Source organism: Rhinolophus ferrumequinum, chromosome 9 (assembly GCF_004115265.2).
Source record: "Rhinolophus ferrumequinum isolate MPI-CBG mRhiFer1 chromosome 9, mRhiFer1_v1.p, whole genome shotgun sequence".
NCBI classification, from domain to species: Eukaryota; Metazoa; Chordata; class Mammalia; order Chiroptera; family Rhinolophidae; genus Rhinolophus; species Rhinolophus ferrumequinum.
The window spans coordinates 67113114-67129237 of record NC_046292.1 but is presented as its reverse complement, the minus strand read 5'-3'; the positions used below and the strand labels follow the sequence as shown (position 1 = coordinate 67129237).

At 36.3% G+C, this 16124-nt stretch overlaps 1 protein-coding gene across 3 annotated transcripts in view; it reads left to right on the top strand.

Moving 5' to 3' along the window:
- Positions 1–15239, top strand: part of KYAT3 (kynurenine aminotransferase 3) — a 48892-nt gene extending 33653 nt beyond the window's left edge. For all 3 annotated transcript variants that reach the window (XM_033114828.1, XM_033114826.1, XM_033114829.1), the window contains 6 exons: positions 2794–2870; positions 3872–3961; positions 7705–7891; positions 11931–12007; positions 12284–12370; positions 14790–15239. In XM_033114828.1, coding sequence (XP_032970719.1) covers positions 2794–2870; positions 3872–3961; positions 7705–7891; positions 11931–12007; positions 12284–12370; positions 14790–14852 — 581 coding nt within the window. In that variant the 3' untranslated portion in view covers positions 14853–15239. The remainder of the gene's footprint in view (positions 1–2793; positions 2871–3871; positions 3962–7704; positions 7892–11930; positions 12008–12283; positions 12371–14789) is intronic.
- The last annotated feature ends 885 nt before the right edge of the window (positions 15240–16124 follow it).

Here is a 16124-nt window from a genome sequence, read left to right as displayed (position 1 = left end):
TTTTTTTTTGCCTCTGGATTATTAGTCACACTCAGTGCTTTGGTCGTTCATCTGTTCTGCCTGGCTACGTACATTAATGTTTGTGGCTCCCCAAATTTCTGAAACTGAGAGGACATGAACATCTAGATGTTTTAAAATGACTTAGGGCACTTTTTATTGAAATAATAGAATTTGTCCTTATTAGTTCAGATTCTTGATTCAAATCATATCTCTGGGTTGCAGTAAAATGACAAAAAGAAACCACTAGTATAGAAGAGATATACTAATACACTGATATTTATATATTAATCCATTGATATTTGGAAATTTAGTATAAAATTCTTTGTAAGCTGTTTAGCTGATCAACTTGCTCCTTAAAAAAAGACTTCCACTTTTATATGGCTACCAACAAATTAGCTCTCCTTTTGAATACTACTATTAGATTTTATATTTTGTGAACAAAACCTACATTTGATATGTGAGTACTTTTTAACTTCCTTCTTCTGTAAATTTATAGTGAAAATACTCGTATGCTAGAATTATATTAGTTTCTCTGGGTATTTCTTATTTTCAAAGACTTTATTTCTAAATATTGTTCTTACTAATAAGGCTTTCTGATTTGGGATATATATTATTACTTTAAAGGAAGTGATGCTCTGCATTATACATAGTTTAGCTTTTCTCTGGTCAAATAGGAGAGTGGTACATGTGTTATGGTGTGCTTTTGAAATATTTCGGAAGACTAGGACTGTCTCAAAACTTGAGGTGATATGATTATTTATATCAAATATTAGAATATTCCTTCTTTGAATGGACTCTGTAAATATTTTCTCCATTTATCGTTTTGGTTTTTGTTATACTCCACAGAGAATACAATTAGAACTTTTCTGATTTATATAGTTTTCCTACCTTTACAAATATTAGCAGGTGTTTCGTGATAGACTGAAATTACATATGCACACATTTGGGGAATTTCTTTAACTACCTTACATTTTAGTAGGCACTGTACATGCCTCATGAGAAGATTAAGAAAGCAGCTTCACCCCCCTAGAAATGGGTATTTATTTTCCCTTTCTAAGAGGGTGTGTACAAACCCTCTTAGAACAATACAAGAACATCTATTGTACCTCTAAAAAACAAGAGCAAAACTTGTGGATTGCATGTGAAGAACTTCACAACTAACTTATTTAAGGAATTCAAAAAAAGTAGTTTTGTAGGTAGCATTCTCAGAGAAATAATTTACCATTGTCCAGCAAATTCACAAACTCTTGCATTTTATACCTCCTGGACTTTGTTCTCTGTATTCCCTTTGCCCAAGATTGACCTTCCTTCCCCCTTCTCTGCCTGGCAAAGCCCTGTGTGGCCTTCCAGGTCTCAGCTCAAGCATTATGGCTGCGGAGAGCCACCCCTACACCTATGCTAGCACAATACTCCATGCCTGTTTCCAATATAGCACCTATCACACTGTTGCAGTTGTTGTACTTGTCTCCTACCCCCCTAGACATGAAGCTCCTTGAAGATAGGAACTGCCTCTTTCTCGTCTTTGCTTCCTCTTGAACTAGCTTAGTCCCTGGCGTCTGATTGTTGCTAACAAATGTTTGATGAATGAATGAATAAATGAATGAATGATTTTATTAAAGATATTGATCAATTTGAAAACCTTTAACAGTCATTCTTCATTATTCATGGAATCTATATTTGTGAATTCGCCTGCTCACTAAAATATATTGGTAACCCTAAAATCATTACTTAGGGTGCTTCCTTCGCAGACATGCTCAGAGTGGTGAAAAATTTGTCACCTGATGTGTATGCTCCCAGGTGAGGTCAGCAAGGCAACACTCTGCCTCCTTGTTTCAGCTTATACTATAAGCGAGTATCTTTTAATAGTGATTTTGCTGTGTACAATGGCACCTAGGCATAGTGCTGAAGTTGTCGTATGTTTCTAAGTGCAGGAAGACTGTTGCATTACAGAGGAAATACATGTGTTAGATAAGCTCCATTCAAGCACAAGTTCTAGTGCTACTGGCCATGAGGATAGGAGGGGGTGTACCTGAAAGGTATGGGGCTTCTTTTGGGGTGAAAAAAAGTTCTAAAATTGATCGTGGTGATTGTTGCACAACTCTGGACATACTACAAACCACTGAATTAGACACTTTTATGAGTGAATTATATGGTGTGAGATTTATAGTTCAATAAAGTTGTTAGCAAAATACACGTATACACACATGCACGCACACACATACACAGATTGCTGGGCCCCACCCTTAGAGATTCTGGTTCAGTAGGTCTGTGATACATTCCAAGAATTTGCCTTTCTTACAAGTTTCCCAGTGATCTTGATATTGCTGATGTGCAGACCACATTTTAACAATCATTGACCTAGGGATCCTGGAGAAAGAGACTCAGAAAATGGGCAGAGTAGAGGTGAGGTAACCAAAGCCAGGACCACAGCCAAAACCGTGCCATAAAGTGATGACATGGAGCAGAGGGTGCCGTGGTTTGTGTGGCCGCTGCACGGAACCAGCCCTGAACGCTTCCTACTGGCATCTCTGCCACTCCTGCTCCTGGAAGTAATTTTGCTACTTAAAATTAGTCAATCTATTAAGTATTACTTAGGTGTGCGCTATTGCAATGCTTTCAAGCGTTGTAACATTTTTAGCTATGCTTGGGTTACAGTTACATTATCTTTAAACAAACCTATTAAAATAATTAGACTGAGTACACTATGATACATTTATGTTTTTAGGTTATACAAAATGTAGATTAATTGGAAAGCATTTGTTTTACTGTTTTGTTTTTCTTTTTCTTGTTCAGCCACTTTTCCAGGAATGTGGGAGAGAACAATCACAATAGGAAGTGCTGGAAAAACTTTCAGTGTAACTGGCTGGAAGGTAAGATTAATTTCATTGCTTAAAAACAGGTGTGTGCTTTACTTCCTGTAGGGTTTTTTTGTGTTTTAAATGCATCTCTATTAAGTTTATATAGGTTTTTATACTTACTGATCTTTTGCTTATTATTACTCGTTCAGCTTTCATGTTGGCCTTTCTTCTTTTTTGAGACCTAATCATTTCTTTAAAAGAAAAATAAGGTAATTTTTCATTGTATAAGTAACCAACTAATGACACTTTTTTCTTTGCAAAGAATGTTCAGATGACTGCATATTATATAAAAGGAGAAAAATAATAATAGCTAATATTTTGGCACTTATGTGCCAGGTTCTTAGTGCTTAGTGCACGTAGTGATTCCTTTCATTCTCATAACCACACTAGGAGGGGGTATAATTTATTATCCTTATTTTCCAGACAATGAAACTAACATACAGAGAAGTTAGGGGACTTGCCTAAGGTTACACTGCTAATAAATTCAAACCAGGGCAGGTAATCTAGCTTCCAAATCTTTGCACTCAGCCACGACACTATGTAATACAATAACAATTTATCCAATTGTGACTTGCTTATCTTCCAGCCTCGCCTCTCCTAACCATGGCTAAGAAGCAGGGAGTATCAAAAAATGAGGCCTGCAGATGCAAATTATGGAAGAGTCCCATAGGCCCTCGTTCAGTTACTTTTACCTACATCTAATTCAAACTGAGCTTTGGTACTGTATTTTAGACCTCCAGAATATCAGAAGTAGCAAACCAGAGGAGAGGAGAAAGCTAATGATGACTGCATGCATTGTTTACCTTCTGAGGGCAGAGTATAGTGACTCCAGTTGGAAACTTTCCCACAAAAAGAAGTGTTGAAATGATTCTCACTAATACTGCACTGCTTTCGTACATTTCGAACATTGTAGAATTGCGTATGTTTAACAATTGCATTAAGCTTCTCTATAGATTTGGTACATACGATTAAATTCATACCTTAAACTCTGCTTTTGTCTTTTCCTTTTCCAGCTTGGCTGGACCGTTGGTCCTAATCATTTGATAAAACATTTACAGACAGTTCAACAAAACAGCATTTATACCTGTGCAACTCCTTTACAGGTAGGTTTTATAGTAATTGGGGGTTGAAACATGGTCTTTTAGGGAAGGTATTGTCTTTATGTTATGTGTTTGAATTGGCTTAGTTCTTCCTTTCATGTTCTTTTTGAGCAGGGCTTCTGGTATAATTTGGGAATTTAGGAGCAGACACATATTCCTTGCTATTAAGAATAGTGTTTTTCTTTGTTTGTTTGTTTTGTTTTTTTAATACACTCCTGGATGACAGTGACAGCATGAAGCCAAATTACAGATGTGCGTGCTCTATGAAGCAGCAATCTATTTCTGGGAAGTTACCCTATCTGCACATGTAAGAAGCTCTATATGTACAGGGCCACTTATTACAGAAAATAGGGGATTGTCGTTATCCATCTAGCGACAACAGGTTAAAATAAACCATGGTCTATCTAAACATTAAAATCGTATATGACCGTATTGGTGTCCTATTTCTCTGTAACAAATTACCAGTGGCTTAAAACAACACAATTTTTTAAAATCTTTATCTACAGTTTATCTACAGTTCTGGAGGTCAGCAGTCAAAATGGGTCTGACAGGGCTAAAAGCAAGGTGTCTGCATTGCTGTGTTCTTCTGGAGGCTCTCAGGGAGAGTCTATTCCTTGTCTTTTCCAGCTTCTGGGGCTGCTCGCATCCTTGGCTTATGGTCTTCTTACTCCTGTGACTCTAGCTCTCCTGCCGCCTGCCGCCTTTTTCCCTTGTAGGGATCCCTGTGATTGCATTAGGACCCACGTAATCCAAAATTACCTCTCTATCTCAAGATGCTTAACTTAAATCACATTTGAAAGTTCATTTTACCAGGCAAGGTAACATATTTACACATTCTGGGTTTTAAGACATGGACTTCTTTGGGGGCCTTTATTCTAACACCATGACTGTTTAAAAATTAAACGAAAAGAAAGGGAAAGGAAAAGAGTGAAGAAGCTCTATAATTTCTGATAGAAAGACTTCCAGAATATATTGTAAAGTAAAAACAAGATACAGAGCAGTGTATATTTATGCTATATTTTGTATAAGAAAGGGACTATGTGCTTGTCTTTTCTTAAAGGATCTCTGGAAAATCCAGAATGAATCTAGTAAAAGTGGCTATTTGTAGGGGTAAGGAGAATAGGTGAAATTAATAGATAGGGACAGCAATAGGTATAAGACTTTTTAAAGTATATATTTTTTATATTGTTTCTTTTTTTTTAAATGTTTATAAAAAAGAGATCTATATACCATCATTCTGTGAATGATCAGAACACTGAAAAAAAAGTATTTTTCTGGAAGGCAGTTAAAAAGCGAAAAGAGTGAAATATGTTGTCTACAGTAAACTTATTTTTTTATTTCCTGTCAAAAATACCTATTGAATGAGAAAAAATATCTATTTTACATTTCTTTTTCCAGTGACTCTTAATATCATGATAAAGGCTAATTCTAACATTTGCTTTTATTATATATTAAACTCATTTTATCCTCTAAAACTAAATCCATTCACTTATTTAACAAATATTTATTGAGTATTTTAAATACAGCAAACAAAAATTCCTGCCCTCATGGAGATAATAGCCTAGTGGGGGACACAGATAATAAATAAATATTTTAACAGTATAATATGTCAAAAGTTGATAGATGCAATGGAGAAAATTAAAGTAGTAAAGAGGAAGGAAATAAAGTGTGAAGAGGGAGGATATACAATGTTAAGTGGAGTAATGTTTGAAATCCTCACTGAGAAGGGAACATTTGAGCTATGAACTGAAGGAGGCTAAGCAGTGACATGCTTATCTAGAGAAGAAACCTCCTGAAAGTACAAGTGCAGAGGCCCTGGGTTAGGCAGTGTGATTATCATGTTTATATCAATGGAACGTACAGAGGCTGGGATAGGATGATGAGGGGAGAAGAGTAGCCGGAAATAATCAGAAAGATAGCTGGGAGCCAGATCAAGTAGGGGCATGTTTGTCACTATACAGACCGAGTGAGATAGGAAGCCACTGGAGAGTCTTGAGCCCCGGAGTGACATGATCTAACTTGTGTTATCAAAGAGAATCTGGCTGCTTAGTTGAGTTAAAACACTGTTGAAGTGATCAAGGAGAGAGACAGCAGTGAACTGAACCAATATGGAGATGAGACAAGTGGTGAAAAATGATTGGGTTCTGAATATGTTTTGAAGGTAGAACTAACAGTATTTGCCAGTGGATCACATGTGAGGTATGAGAAAGAGAGGAGTCAGGTACAATTCTACAGTTAGGAGGATGTTTATGTCTCCTGGGATTTGAATTTTCTAGGGTAATATCTCCTACTGTAGGGAATGAATAAGTTGCTGAGAAAAAGAAAGTTTCAGCTAAGAATCTAGAACATCTTTTTCTGAACCATCTTGTTCTCCATTTCTGCTAAGCAGCCTTCTTTTTCTTTTTTTGCCATGCCCTCAGACAACCATATTTTGAAATTGGCCCAAGTTTCCAGGGGAACCACAGAATTCCTAGACTGAAGCAACCAATCCTTTTTTTATCCAAGATTTCTTTAGTACTAGGGAGTTATTATTATTCATTCAGTTTTCCAGCTGAATGCTTTTGGCATGCAGTCTTCTCCATCGCCATGCCCTTCTCTGTGTCTCAGTGTCGTCTCTTGCCATGCTGTCTCTCTTGCTAGCTACAGCCACACTAGACTTCTGTCAGTTCTTCCAAAAGAACAAATTATATCCTGCTTGTTCATGTCATTGTTTCCTATCCGATCCCTCTGCCCTGCCCTTACCAGTACACACTAATTGGAAGACTCATGAAGGCAAGGACCATCTTCATCTTGTTTATCATGATAGTCCCAGCATTTATTACAATGCCAGTTTTAATATAGGTACTCGATTTATTTATTAATAATTGCATGTGTCTTTTAGTTCTTGATATCTCTCTGTTGTGATTAATGTTCCTAAACTTTGGCCACTTTGTTCTGCCCCTCTATCTCTCAACTATTCCAACTTGATTATTTGCTTGGATCTCCTGGTTTGCTCTGAGAACCAATATTTCTAAATTGTCCCAGTTCACACTTGCCTACCAAGCTTCCACTCTCCTGCTTGCATAGATCCTGCTTGAATAGTTCTTTATGTATGCCCTGATTCAGACTTGCTTACCTGTTCCTGACCTCTTGCCCACTCAGACACCTGCCTACTAACATTGACTTTTCTCTGAGCCTGGTTACACTCCTGTGTCTTCTTTCTTTCCTGAAGAAGAGTAGAGAAGTCACTCAATATAACCCAAAAACTTGTTTCTAATCCCTGTGGCACTCAGACCACCTTCCTGAGACATGAATGATTAGAATATTCCCATGGGGAATGACACAGTGGGTCAGCTTTCATTTCCACTACGTCCTCCAAGGTAATGGGGAAAGGCTGACTCATCTTTTCTCTGGTCATCTTCCAGACTTAGATCTAGCAAGTCATTCTACAGCTCACCTCAACAGAAAACAACTTAATGTCTTTTCATTTCCAAGTATGCCATCTTTATATAATACTTCTTTTTCAATTTGGATTTTCATAGCTCATTCTCAGTTCTTCCTGTTAGATTTAGTAATTTGCTTGTAACTGTTTCCTCCATTAATCTATAGAGTTTAATATGGATTCACAGGAATTCAACTGTAACTCCCTGAATGACTTTTTTTGCCAATAATATTACTCAGCCAATCTTTATTTATTATACCGATAAACTCAGCAATAAATAACATTACCATATTTCCTTTGTACATTTTTCAATCTTGACATACAGGAGGCCTTGGCTCAAGCTTTTTGGATTGACATCAAGCGCATGGATGACCCAGAGTGCTACTTTAATTCCTTGCCAAAAGAGTTAGAAGTAAAAAGAGATCGGATGGTACATTTACTTGACAGTGTTGGCCTAAAACCCATAATTCCTGATGGGGGGTACTTCATCATTGCTGATGTATCTTTGCTAGGTTTGTAAGAGTTTTTATTATTTTATCTATATGGAAAGTTATATGTGAAATTATGGAGAAAAGATTGGTGTCAAAGCCGTATTAGTATTTTATCTAGGGAAAAATGGATTTCGACAATGTCAGTGTTTTTCTACAATCATCTTGACTTTTAGATTCTTGACCTTAATTGTGACTGTTGTTACATGGTTATGGAATCTGTTGTTCTAGGTATTCTATTAAACATAGAATGTACTATCATCTTGTTCTGGTGTATAATGTAAAACAGGTACATGAAATAATACATATGCCCTTTGTCCCTTTGAGTAAAATTTTAGTTTCCTTTTTACTTGAGAAAGAATAAGGTTTCTAGAATGTGGATGCCATCAGGGATTATTTGCCACTTTAGAATATACTGAAATGAAGGCAAATAATACTTATTGAGCGTCTACTACATGCCTACCACTTTCAAATACCCATTTGAAGAAAGCACTGTTAGCTCCGTTTTTAAAGACATGAAGACTTAGAAAATTTTAAATAACTTTCTTGAAGTCACACAACTAGATTCCAAATAGTTCTGTCTCCAAAAAGGAATGGTCTTATATTACCTGAAGTTGTTATATGTAATTCTGACATGCCATACAAATCTAACGTTAGAATCATAACATTTTATACATAACTTATTTTCCTTCAAAAAAAATTACAATGTTAAGAATAGTAAATTTAAGAGCATAATTTATTCTGACAGAAATTACACCCATTCTAAATGGTTTTTAAATATTTTAAGGTTTTATTGCAATAAAGCTATATGCCACTGAACTTGAAAAGCCTTTGTATATACCAAATTTTATAAAGCCGGTAACTTTTGATTTTATAATACAACAGTGATAATTATTTCTTCATTTGTTGTGAGAGAAACAGAGGCCATGGGGGCCAGAGGTTCTTGCTGTCCTATTGCCAGAGAGCTGTATTTGCCAGGTTCCTACACTCCGTTTTTATGTAAAACCCCTTAAGATATATACTCTGAAGTGTGGAAACCACTTTTTCTATATTGGGTCTAAATGTGCAGCTCATTTCATGAATTGACAAAAAGAAATAACAGTTTTCATCACTTATATTTTTGCTTTTGAATTGGAAATTGCTAGATTTTCAACATGAATTGTTTTGTTTAAAAGAAATTGATTTACACTTCATCCGCTCCCAAAAAGAATTTGAGCTAACTCAAAAGTCTTCTATGCAGTAATATATACATAGAAATGTTTATTTATAATAGAAAATCAATGTCACAATGTCACGTAGGAAGAAAGAGGAAGCAAATATTTCAGTCTCCTAGGTTTATTTAGTATTGTAATTAGCATTAACTTGAGACTGAACTTTGTGGCAGCAATAGCAAATACAAAAATGGAATTAGTGACATAATTATTGAATAAAAGGAAACTTAACAGCTTTTTAGATAAAAATAATTCTTTCCTTGAACCAAACTTTTCCAGATAGTAAATTCTAAAAAGAATTTGTCACATTGTGAAATTAAACATCTAAAGGACAATGATGTAACTTTTGCTTAGATTATTGCATTAAACTCTTAAATAGTTTCCCAGTCTATCTTTAGTCAATGTATTCTGCATGCTATACTAGTTTAAGTTTATATCTTGAACTAGTGTTGTTGGAATAGGAGCAGAGAGGATTTGGGTTAGAAACTTGCTGTGATGATGGAAAAAAAAGAAGTCCCTTCTTTATTGTCGTCCTTCACGTATGAGGGAAAAATACAATGTCTATAAGACCCTCCAATATACTGAAGACAAGTTCATTTTATTTTACTCTTTCATTTGCTCAGATTGATTTGAACATAAAAATTATTCAATATATTAGAGGTTGGTCCCACTATTTTCTAAAGACAAAAGCAAACAACAAAACTCATTTGATGGCAGCTTGAAAATAAAAATAAACCATGTAATTCATGAATGGATAATTACTTTCCTTTATAATTATTTCCTTTATAATAATATCAATGGCTAACTGGTTAATATTTTTAAGCATTTATGATATAGTAGGTATTATACTAAGAAGTTTACAAAATATCACATTCTCACAAAAGCCTTATGAGATTGGTGCTATTATATCCTCACTGATGGATGAGAAAGTTGAGATAGAGAGAATTAATTAACCAAAATTAATCAACTAATAAGTAGCAGAGCTGAGCTCTGAACCCAGACATCCTTGTTCTCACCAGGGAACGTATCTTTTCTGCTATACTAAGCAACTTTCCAGACCAATGACCTTCATCCTAGAACTAAAAAGGGGAACATTCAATTAGATAACAAGTAAGACAAGTAACACAAGATGACAAATAAGGAGGTTGTTTTACTAAGGTAATAAGGTCCAAAATTATGGAGGAGATAATGGGAACGCAATAACTAATTTTGATTTTCAGGAGTTACTTAAATACCCTAATACTATTATAATATGTTGCAAACTTCTTCCTTCAATAAAGAAATATTTTGTTTAGTTCCTTTGAGAATCTCTGACTCAAGTATTCAAAAGAAATAGATTCTAACTTTCTTTTAAATACAAAATCTTTAGAATGGTATTTATTCCCTTCTTTCCCTTTAAGCACCATGGCAATAAATTCCTCTTTGCTAAGCATTATAAGAATAAATGAGTAATATAGCTAGTGTCGGTTACAGTTAGCTAATATCCTCCTGTTCTTCCTTCTACTGCTATAAGCGATCACTTCTTTCTCTGGATTACCTTTGAATATGCTCCTACTGTGTACTAGTCACATGGAGTTTTCACATAATTTACAACAGACTCTTAACTTTTTTAAATGGTCATTTTTGTTAGAGCAAACCAAAGTTAAATACACATGCATACATATAGTGTAAAATACTTGAAATAGTAACTTAACTTCCTCGTCTGTAAAGTGAATATTGTAGTTATCTCTCAGAATTGTAGGACAAATAAGTGAGAGAATCATATAACATATTTAGCTAATAGTAAGTTCTCAATGAATTATAGTATATTATGAGTACTCTTATATGGAATTTTTACATTCTTAAAGTATAGGGGAGAATGGAAATAAAATCATTAACTAAAAACATATTAAGATGTTTTTCAAAATACAGGTGAAACTTTCATCAATGTCAAGTGTTTTACATTGTTAATTTGAAGAGACTCAGTAATATTTAGTAAACAAAAGAAAGATGATAACTGCTTCAATTTGTTTTGAGCAATAAATTGTAAAATTTCATTGATTATAATAACCATCAATGTTAGTTGCTTTGGGCTATTCAAAAAGATCTAACAGTACAAGTCAATAAAATTGAAACAATATGAAATACAGATTGCTGAAACTGAATGCCAGAGAAATATCTAGCCCAGACCTTAAAGCAAGATTGAAGCAAGAGATAAAAATATTTGAAGTTATTCCCCAAAACATAGTTGAAGATTTTCCCCAAATTTAACGTTTTTTAAAAGCATAATATATAGAAGAAAGAGGTAAACAATAAGGATATCACTTGGAAGAGCTAAACAGACACTTTCCCTTACAAATAATAATATTATTTAGTCATTCAACAAATATGCTTTTTTCATTATTTATATGCTAGACATGGACCTAGGAGTTGGGGATAATGATAGGCTGCAATACAGACACTTTGCCCTTGTGGAGCATATAATCTAATAATGAATGACTATTTGGAGCTTTAATTATTACTGATGAATACTCTATAAATTTATATGTTATTTCCTTCATATTGATCATAGAGTCTTATATGTTTCTAGATGGAAAGGCAACCTTCTTTCCTTCCCCTTTTCTACTCTCTTCCAGTGCTAAGTGCTGTATGGATAAGTGTGATCAATCAGATGTCTATGTGAGTCCTGCCATAGAGTATAAGTAAAGCTCATCTGTGAATTCCTCACTTTCCACCACACCATGCAACCTGAGACTCCAACAGATGCTATGAATATCTTCTGAGAAAATTTTTTGAATTTTGATAGAATTAAATGGAATACATTTTGCTTCAGATATAATACATAGGCCATCTCATTTTTATTGTTGTTTTAGATGCAGACCTCTCTGATATGAAGCACAACAATGAACCTTATGACTATAAATTTGTAAAATGGATGACTAAAAATAAGGTAATGTTTACTGGCTTTTGCAATAGTGTGCTGTATTTGATAGTTAATTTATGAAGGAAACCTGCTGACATGCTTTGAAACAATGTTAACTGTAATTTTGTTATATGATAGTCCACTTGTGGCTATTTGGAGAATTTTAAATACATTTTTCTTTTTTGAAAATTATTGTGAATATTTAGAAGAACCTATTTGTTTCTAATGTTTATGGTCCTAAATTTATTATAATATTTTGAAGTATAAGTAGTTTTCCTATTTCATCTTCTATTTACTTTTTAGAAACTGTCAGCCATCCCAGTTTCAGCATTCTGTAACACAGAGACCAAATTACAGTTTGAGAAGTTTGTGCGATTTTGCTTCATTAAAGTAAGTTCCCTGTTTCTACTGTACAACACATTGTAATGTCCTTCCTTCTGGTTTATAAATCACCATTTTTTTCTATTGCTAGACATGATGTGCTCATATTCAATTTTTAAATGTCAGAGGGCTGCCATGAAATCAACTGCCTACCAGAAGAAGAATGTTGAGTTTACAACATAATCAGACTTCTTCTTATCACGTAATGTTACAATGTGTAGCATGCAATCAAAAATTACTAGACATGTGAAAATATAAGAAATTGTGACCCTTAAAAAGAAAAAAGCAGTCAATATAAAACAGATCCCAAGGTGACCCATCTGTGGAAATTAGCAGACAAGGATTTTAAAGCAGATATTATAAGTATGTTCAAATTATTAAAGGAAAATATGGCCACAATGAATGAACAGATTAAAACTATTTTTAAAAGAATCAAGTGGAAATTCAACAATTTAAATGTGCAATATCTGATACGAAAAATATATGGGGCTTAACACACAAAGGATTGAGGAAGACAGGAAAAGTACAGATCCATTTGAATACAGAGCCATAGAAATTATCCAATCTGAAAAACAGAGGGAAAAATTATTTTTGAAAAATGGACAGAGCCTCAAATCTATGAGACAATATCAAGTGATAATCTACATGTAATTGGAGAACCAAGAAAAGAAGAGCAAATGTAGCAGAAAAAATATTTTAAGAAATAATGGCCAAGATTTTCCCTGATTTGGTGTAAAGCAACTTGTGCATTTAAAAGTTCAGTGAACCACATCAGGATATAAAGAAAACCACACTTAGACACATCATCATCAAACTGCTGAAAACCAAAGGTAGTAATAAGGTCTTAAAAGCAGCCAGAAAGAAATTATACCTCACATGTACAGGAGCAGAGATGAGTGTTAGTTAGCTACTTCTTATTAGAAATAGTAGGGAGTAGAATACAATGAAATGACATGTTCAAATGCTGCAATAAAAAATATACCAGCCCAGAATCTGGTCAAGATGGCAGAATAGGTAAACTGCCTACCTCTCTCATGACCATATTAAAATTACAACTAAACTACAGAAAAACCATCATTGAGCATCACCTGAAGTCTAGCTAAACTGAAGCCCTACAACTAAGGACATGCAGAAGAGGCCACCTCAAGACTTGTAGGATGGGCAGAGATGTGCAACGGGGTGATCCTACACCTGCCTGTGACCATTAAAATCAGGAGGAATAATTCAGCTGCAGAGGTTCCCCACCCCAAAGGAGTGAGAGGTCGCAGCCCCATACCAGGCTCCCCAGCCCAGTGTTTCAGTGCTGGGGAGAGAAGTTCCCAGAACTTCTGACTGTGAAAACCAGCAGAGATTGTGGTTCAGTGAGACAGAAGGTTGCTGCAGTCCCAAGTCTTCCTCTTAAAGGGCCCATGCACAGACTTATTGACTGATGGACTCACTCACTCTGAGTTCCAGTGCTGGAGCAGCAGCTCAAAAGATGCCAGGGACATACAGGAAGGAACTGAATTGTCTGGCATCAGGAAGAGGGCTGGAGGAGCAGCTTTCTCCCAGACGAAAGAGCTGGTGAAGCCATTTTTAGTGATAGAAGTCAATAAATACTTTTTTGTTTACCCTAAAAAAAAAAAAAAAAACTGTCCCTCTCTTATTGAACTGTCCCTCTCTCAGCATGCAAACACAGGCAGCTGCCATATCTGAGTCTCCATCAGTCTGGTTAACACCATTAATTTGCCCTGCTTCTTAAGACCCCGCCCCACCCAAATTTTGAGCACACCCAAACTGCTTCTAGTGCCTTTTCTGTATAAATGGCCTGCCTTTGCTCATGTTGTGGACTTTCCTAAAATCTCTCAAAGGTTCACAAAACTCAAACAATCAGCATCTGGCTTTGGTAAGTCCTGTACTCTGGCTGAGCAGCCCTAAACCCAGCACTAGCAGCAGTCAATTTTGATGTGCGGCTTGGCCTCTTGAGGTACCTCCAAGGCCAGCATGGGTGGTGGCCATCTGCAGGTTGCTTTGTGGCTCATGCCAGGTGGCCTTGGGCAGGGCACAGGCTACAGCTGAACTTGGCCTGTGGTTGGGGCCCCTCCCAGGAGGCCCCAGAGCTAGCATGCCTGGTGGTCAGCTTTGGACCCAGCCAGAGCATCACCCGGCCGCCTTTGCGGACAACACACCTAAAGGGCAGGCTGGGCAGGCACCAGAGCCTTGCTAAAGTGAATCCTGCTCCAAAGGGTCAGTCCTGCACAACAGCTCCTCCACTGTAGTCACAGCCAGTCCTCAAAACCAATCAGCCCTAGGGTCAATCCCTCCATTGAAGTGCCAATGGAGTCACTGCATGACTATTCCTGATGGACTGACTTTGGTATTTTTATATTTCAATCTTTACTTCATCTTGAATTTATTTTGATATGTAACAATGATCATTTGTTTACAGAAGGACAGTACACTAGATGCTGCTGAAGAAATCATCAAGGCATGGAATAGACAGAAGTCTTGATAAATGCGAACTGCATTAATGTTTCTATTAGAAGACCTAGTATGGAATTGTTAGTGCAGCCACTTGCTGGATATTGCAAAAACAAATTTCAGTACAAATGAAATTTAAAGAAATATTTCCATTGTTTTTCCAAAGTAGTTAACCACTCTCCTAACAATAGTCAAGAAATCTGATTTTTTTTTCAGTTGAAATGTATTAAGAAACCTTCCATTACCATTTTATGAGAGTCAATTTAGCATTGTGGATATGAACTGTGGGATACTGGTTCATGCTTCACCTCTCTGTGCTTCAGTTTCCTCATAAAAGAGAAATAAAAATAGCACCAATATAAAGTTTGTGAGTTGTGTGTGAGGATGAAATGGACTGATGTAAAGCCTGGCAAACACTCAACTAATGTTAGTTTTACTTCTTCACAACTGTGTAAAAACTCTTAACCAGTTACACCCCCATCAACTCCATATCTCTGCTTTGTATACCACCTCTGTAGTTTCCTGCCTTTAATTTATCCATGGCTTTGAACTTGGCTCACAGTGTTGCCCTTCTGTTCCAAGTACTGCCATTATCTGGGATGGCTTCAAGGTCCACATAGATTACCTAGGATTTTGGTACTTTGACCTCCTCTCCTCTGGTGATGTTCACCTCTGCTTCACCCCATTCTCTTGGCCCTGCCCTCCAACCTTTCATCCAGGCTGGGGCCAGCGGTTGAGATAAGATAAGGATGTCCGTCTATAATGGTAAACACCACCATCCTTACAATTCGCGCGCGCGCGCCGCCCGCTCGCGCGCGCGCGCGCTCTCGCGCGCGCGCGCGCGCACACACACACACACACACACACTCTCCTGCTCCTCTCAAAATATCACTTCTTTAAACTCAATATAAATTCAAAGCATCTATTTCTCAAACATGGTGCATGGTACTCTTACATCAGAATCAGCTAGGTTCCTTGTTGAAAATAGATTCTGGTCTTCACCCCAGATTACTGAATAATAATTTCAAAATCTGGCTTTTTCCAGGTCATTCTTATACCCACTAAAGTTTGATCATTGCTGATGTAGCCCATAGAACTCTATATTTTATTCCTACCAGTCCCCTTATATCTTTACTCCTTTCCTCATCCAGATTTCATCATCCATCACTTGGGCTGCTGAGCACTGCTGTAGCAAAATGCACAATGGGGCAGGTTCTAACAACTATGAAGGCACATCATTGACCTTAACTAGACTTAATTCTTCTATGATCCCCTAATGAGCTTTCTATATTTTGCTGTAGCA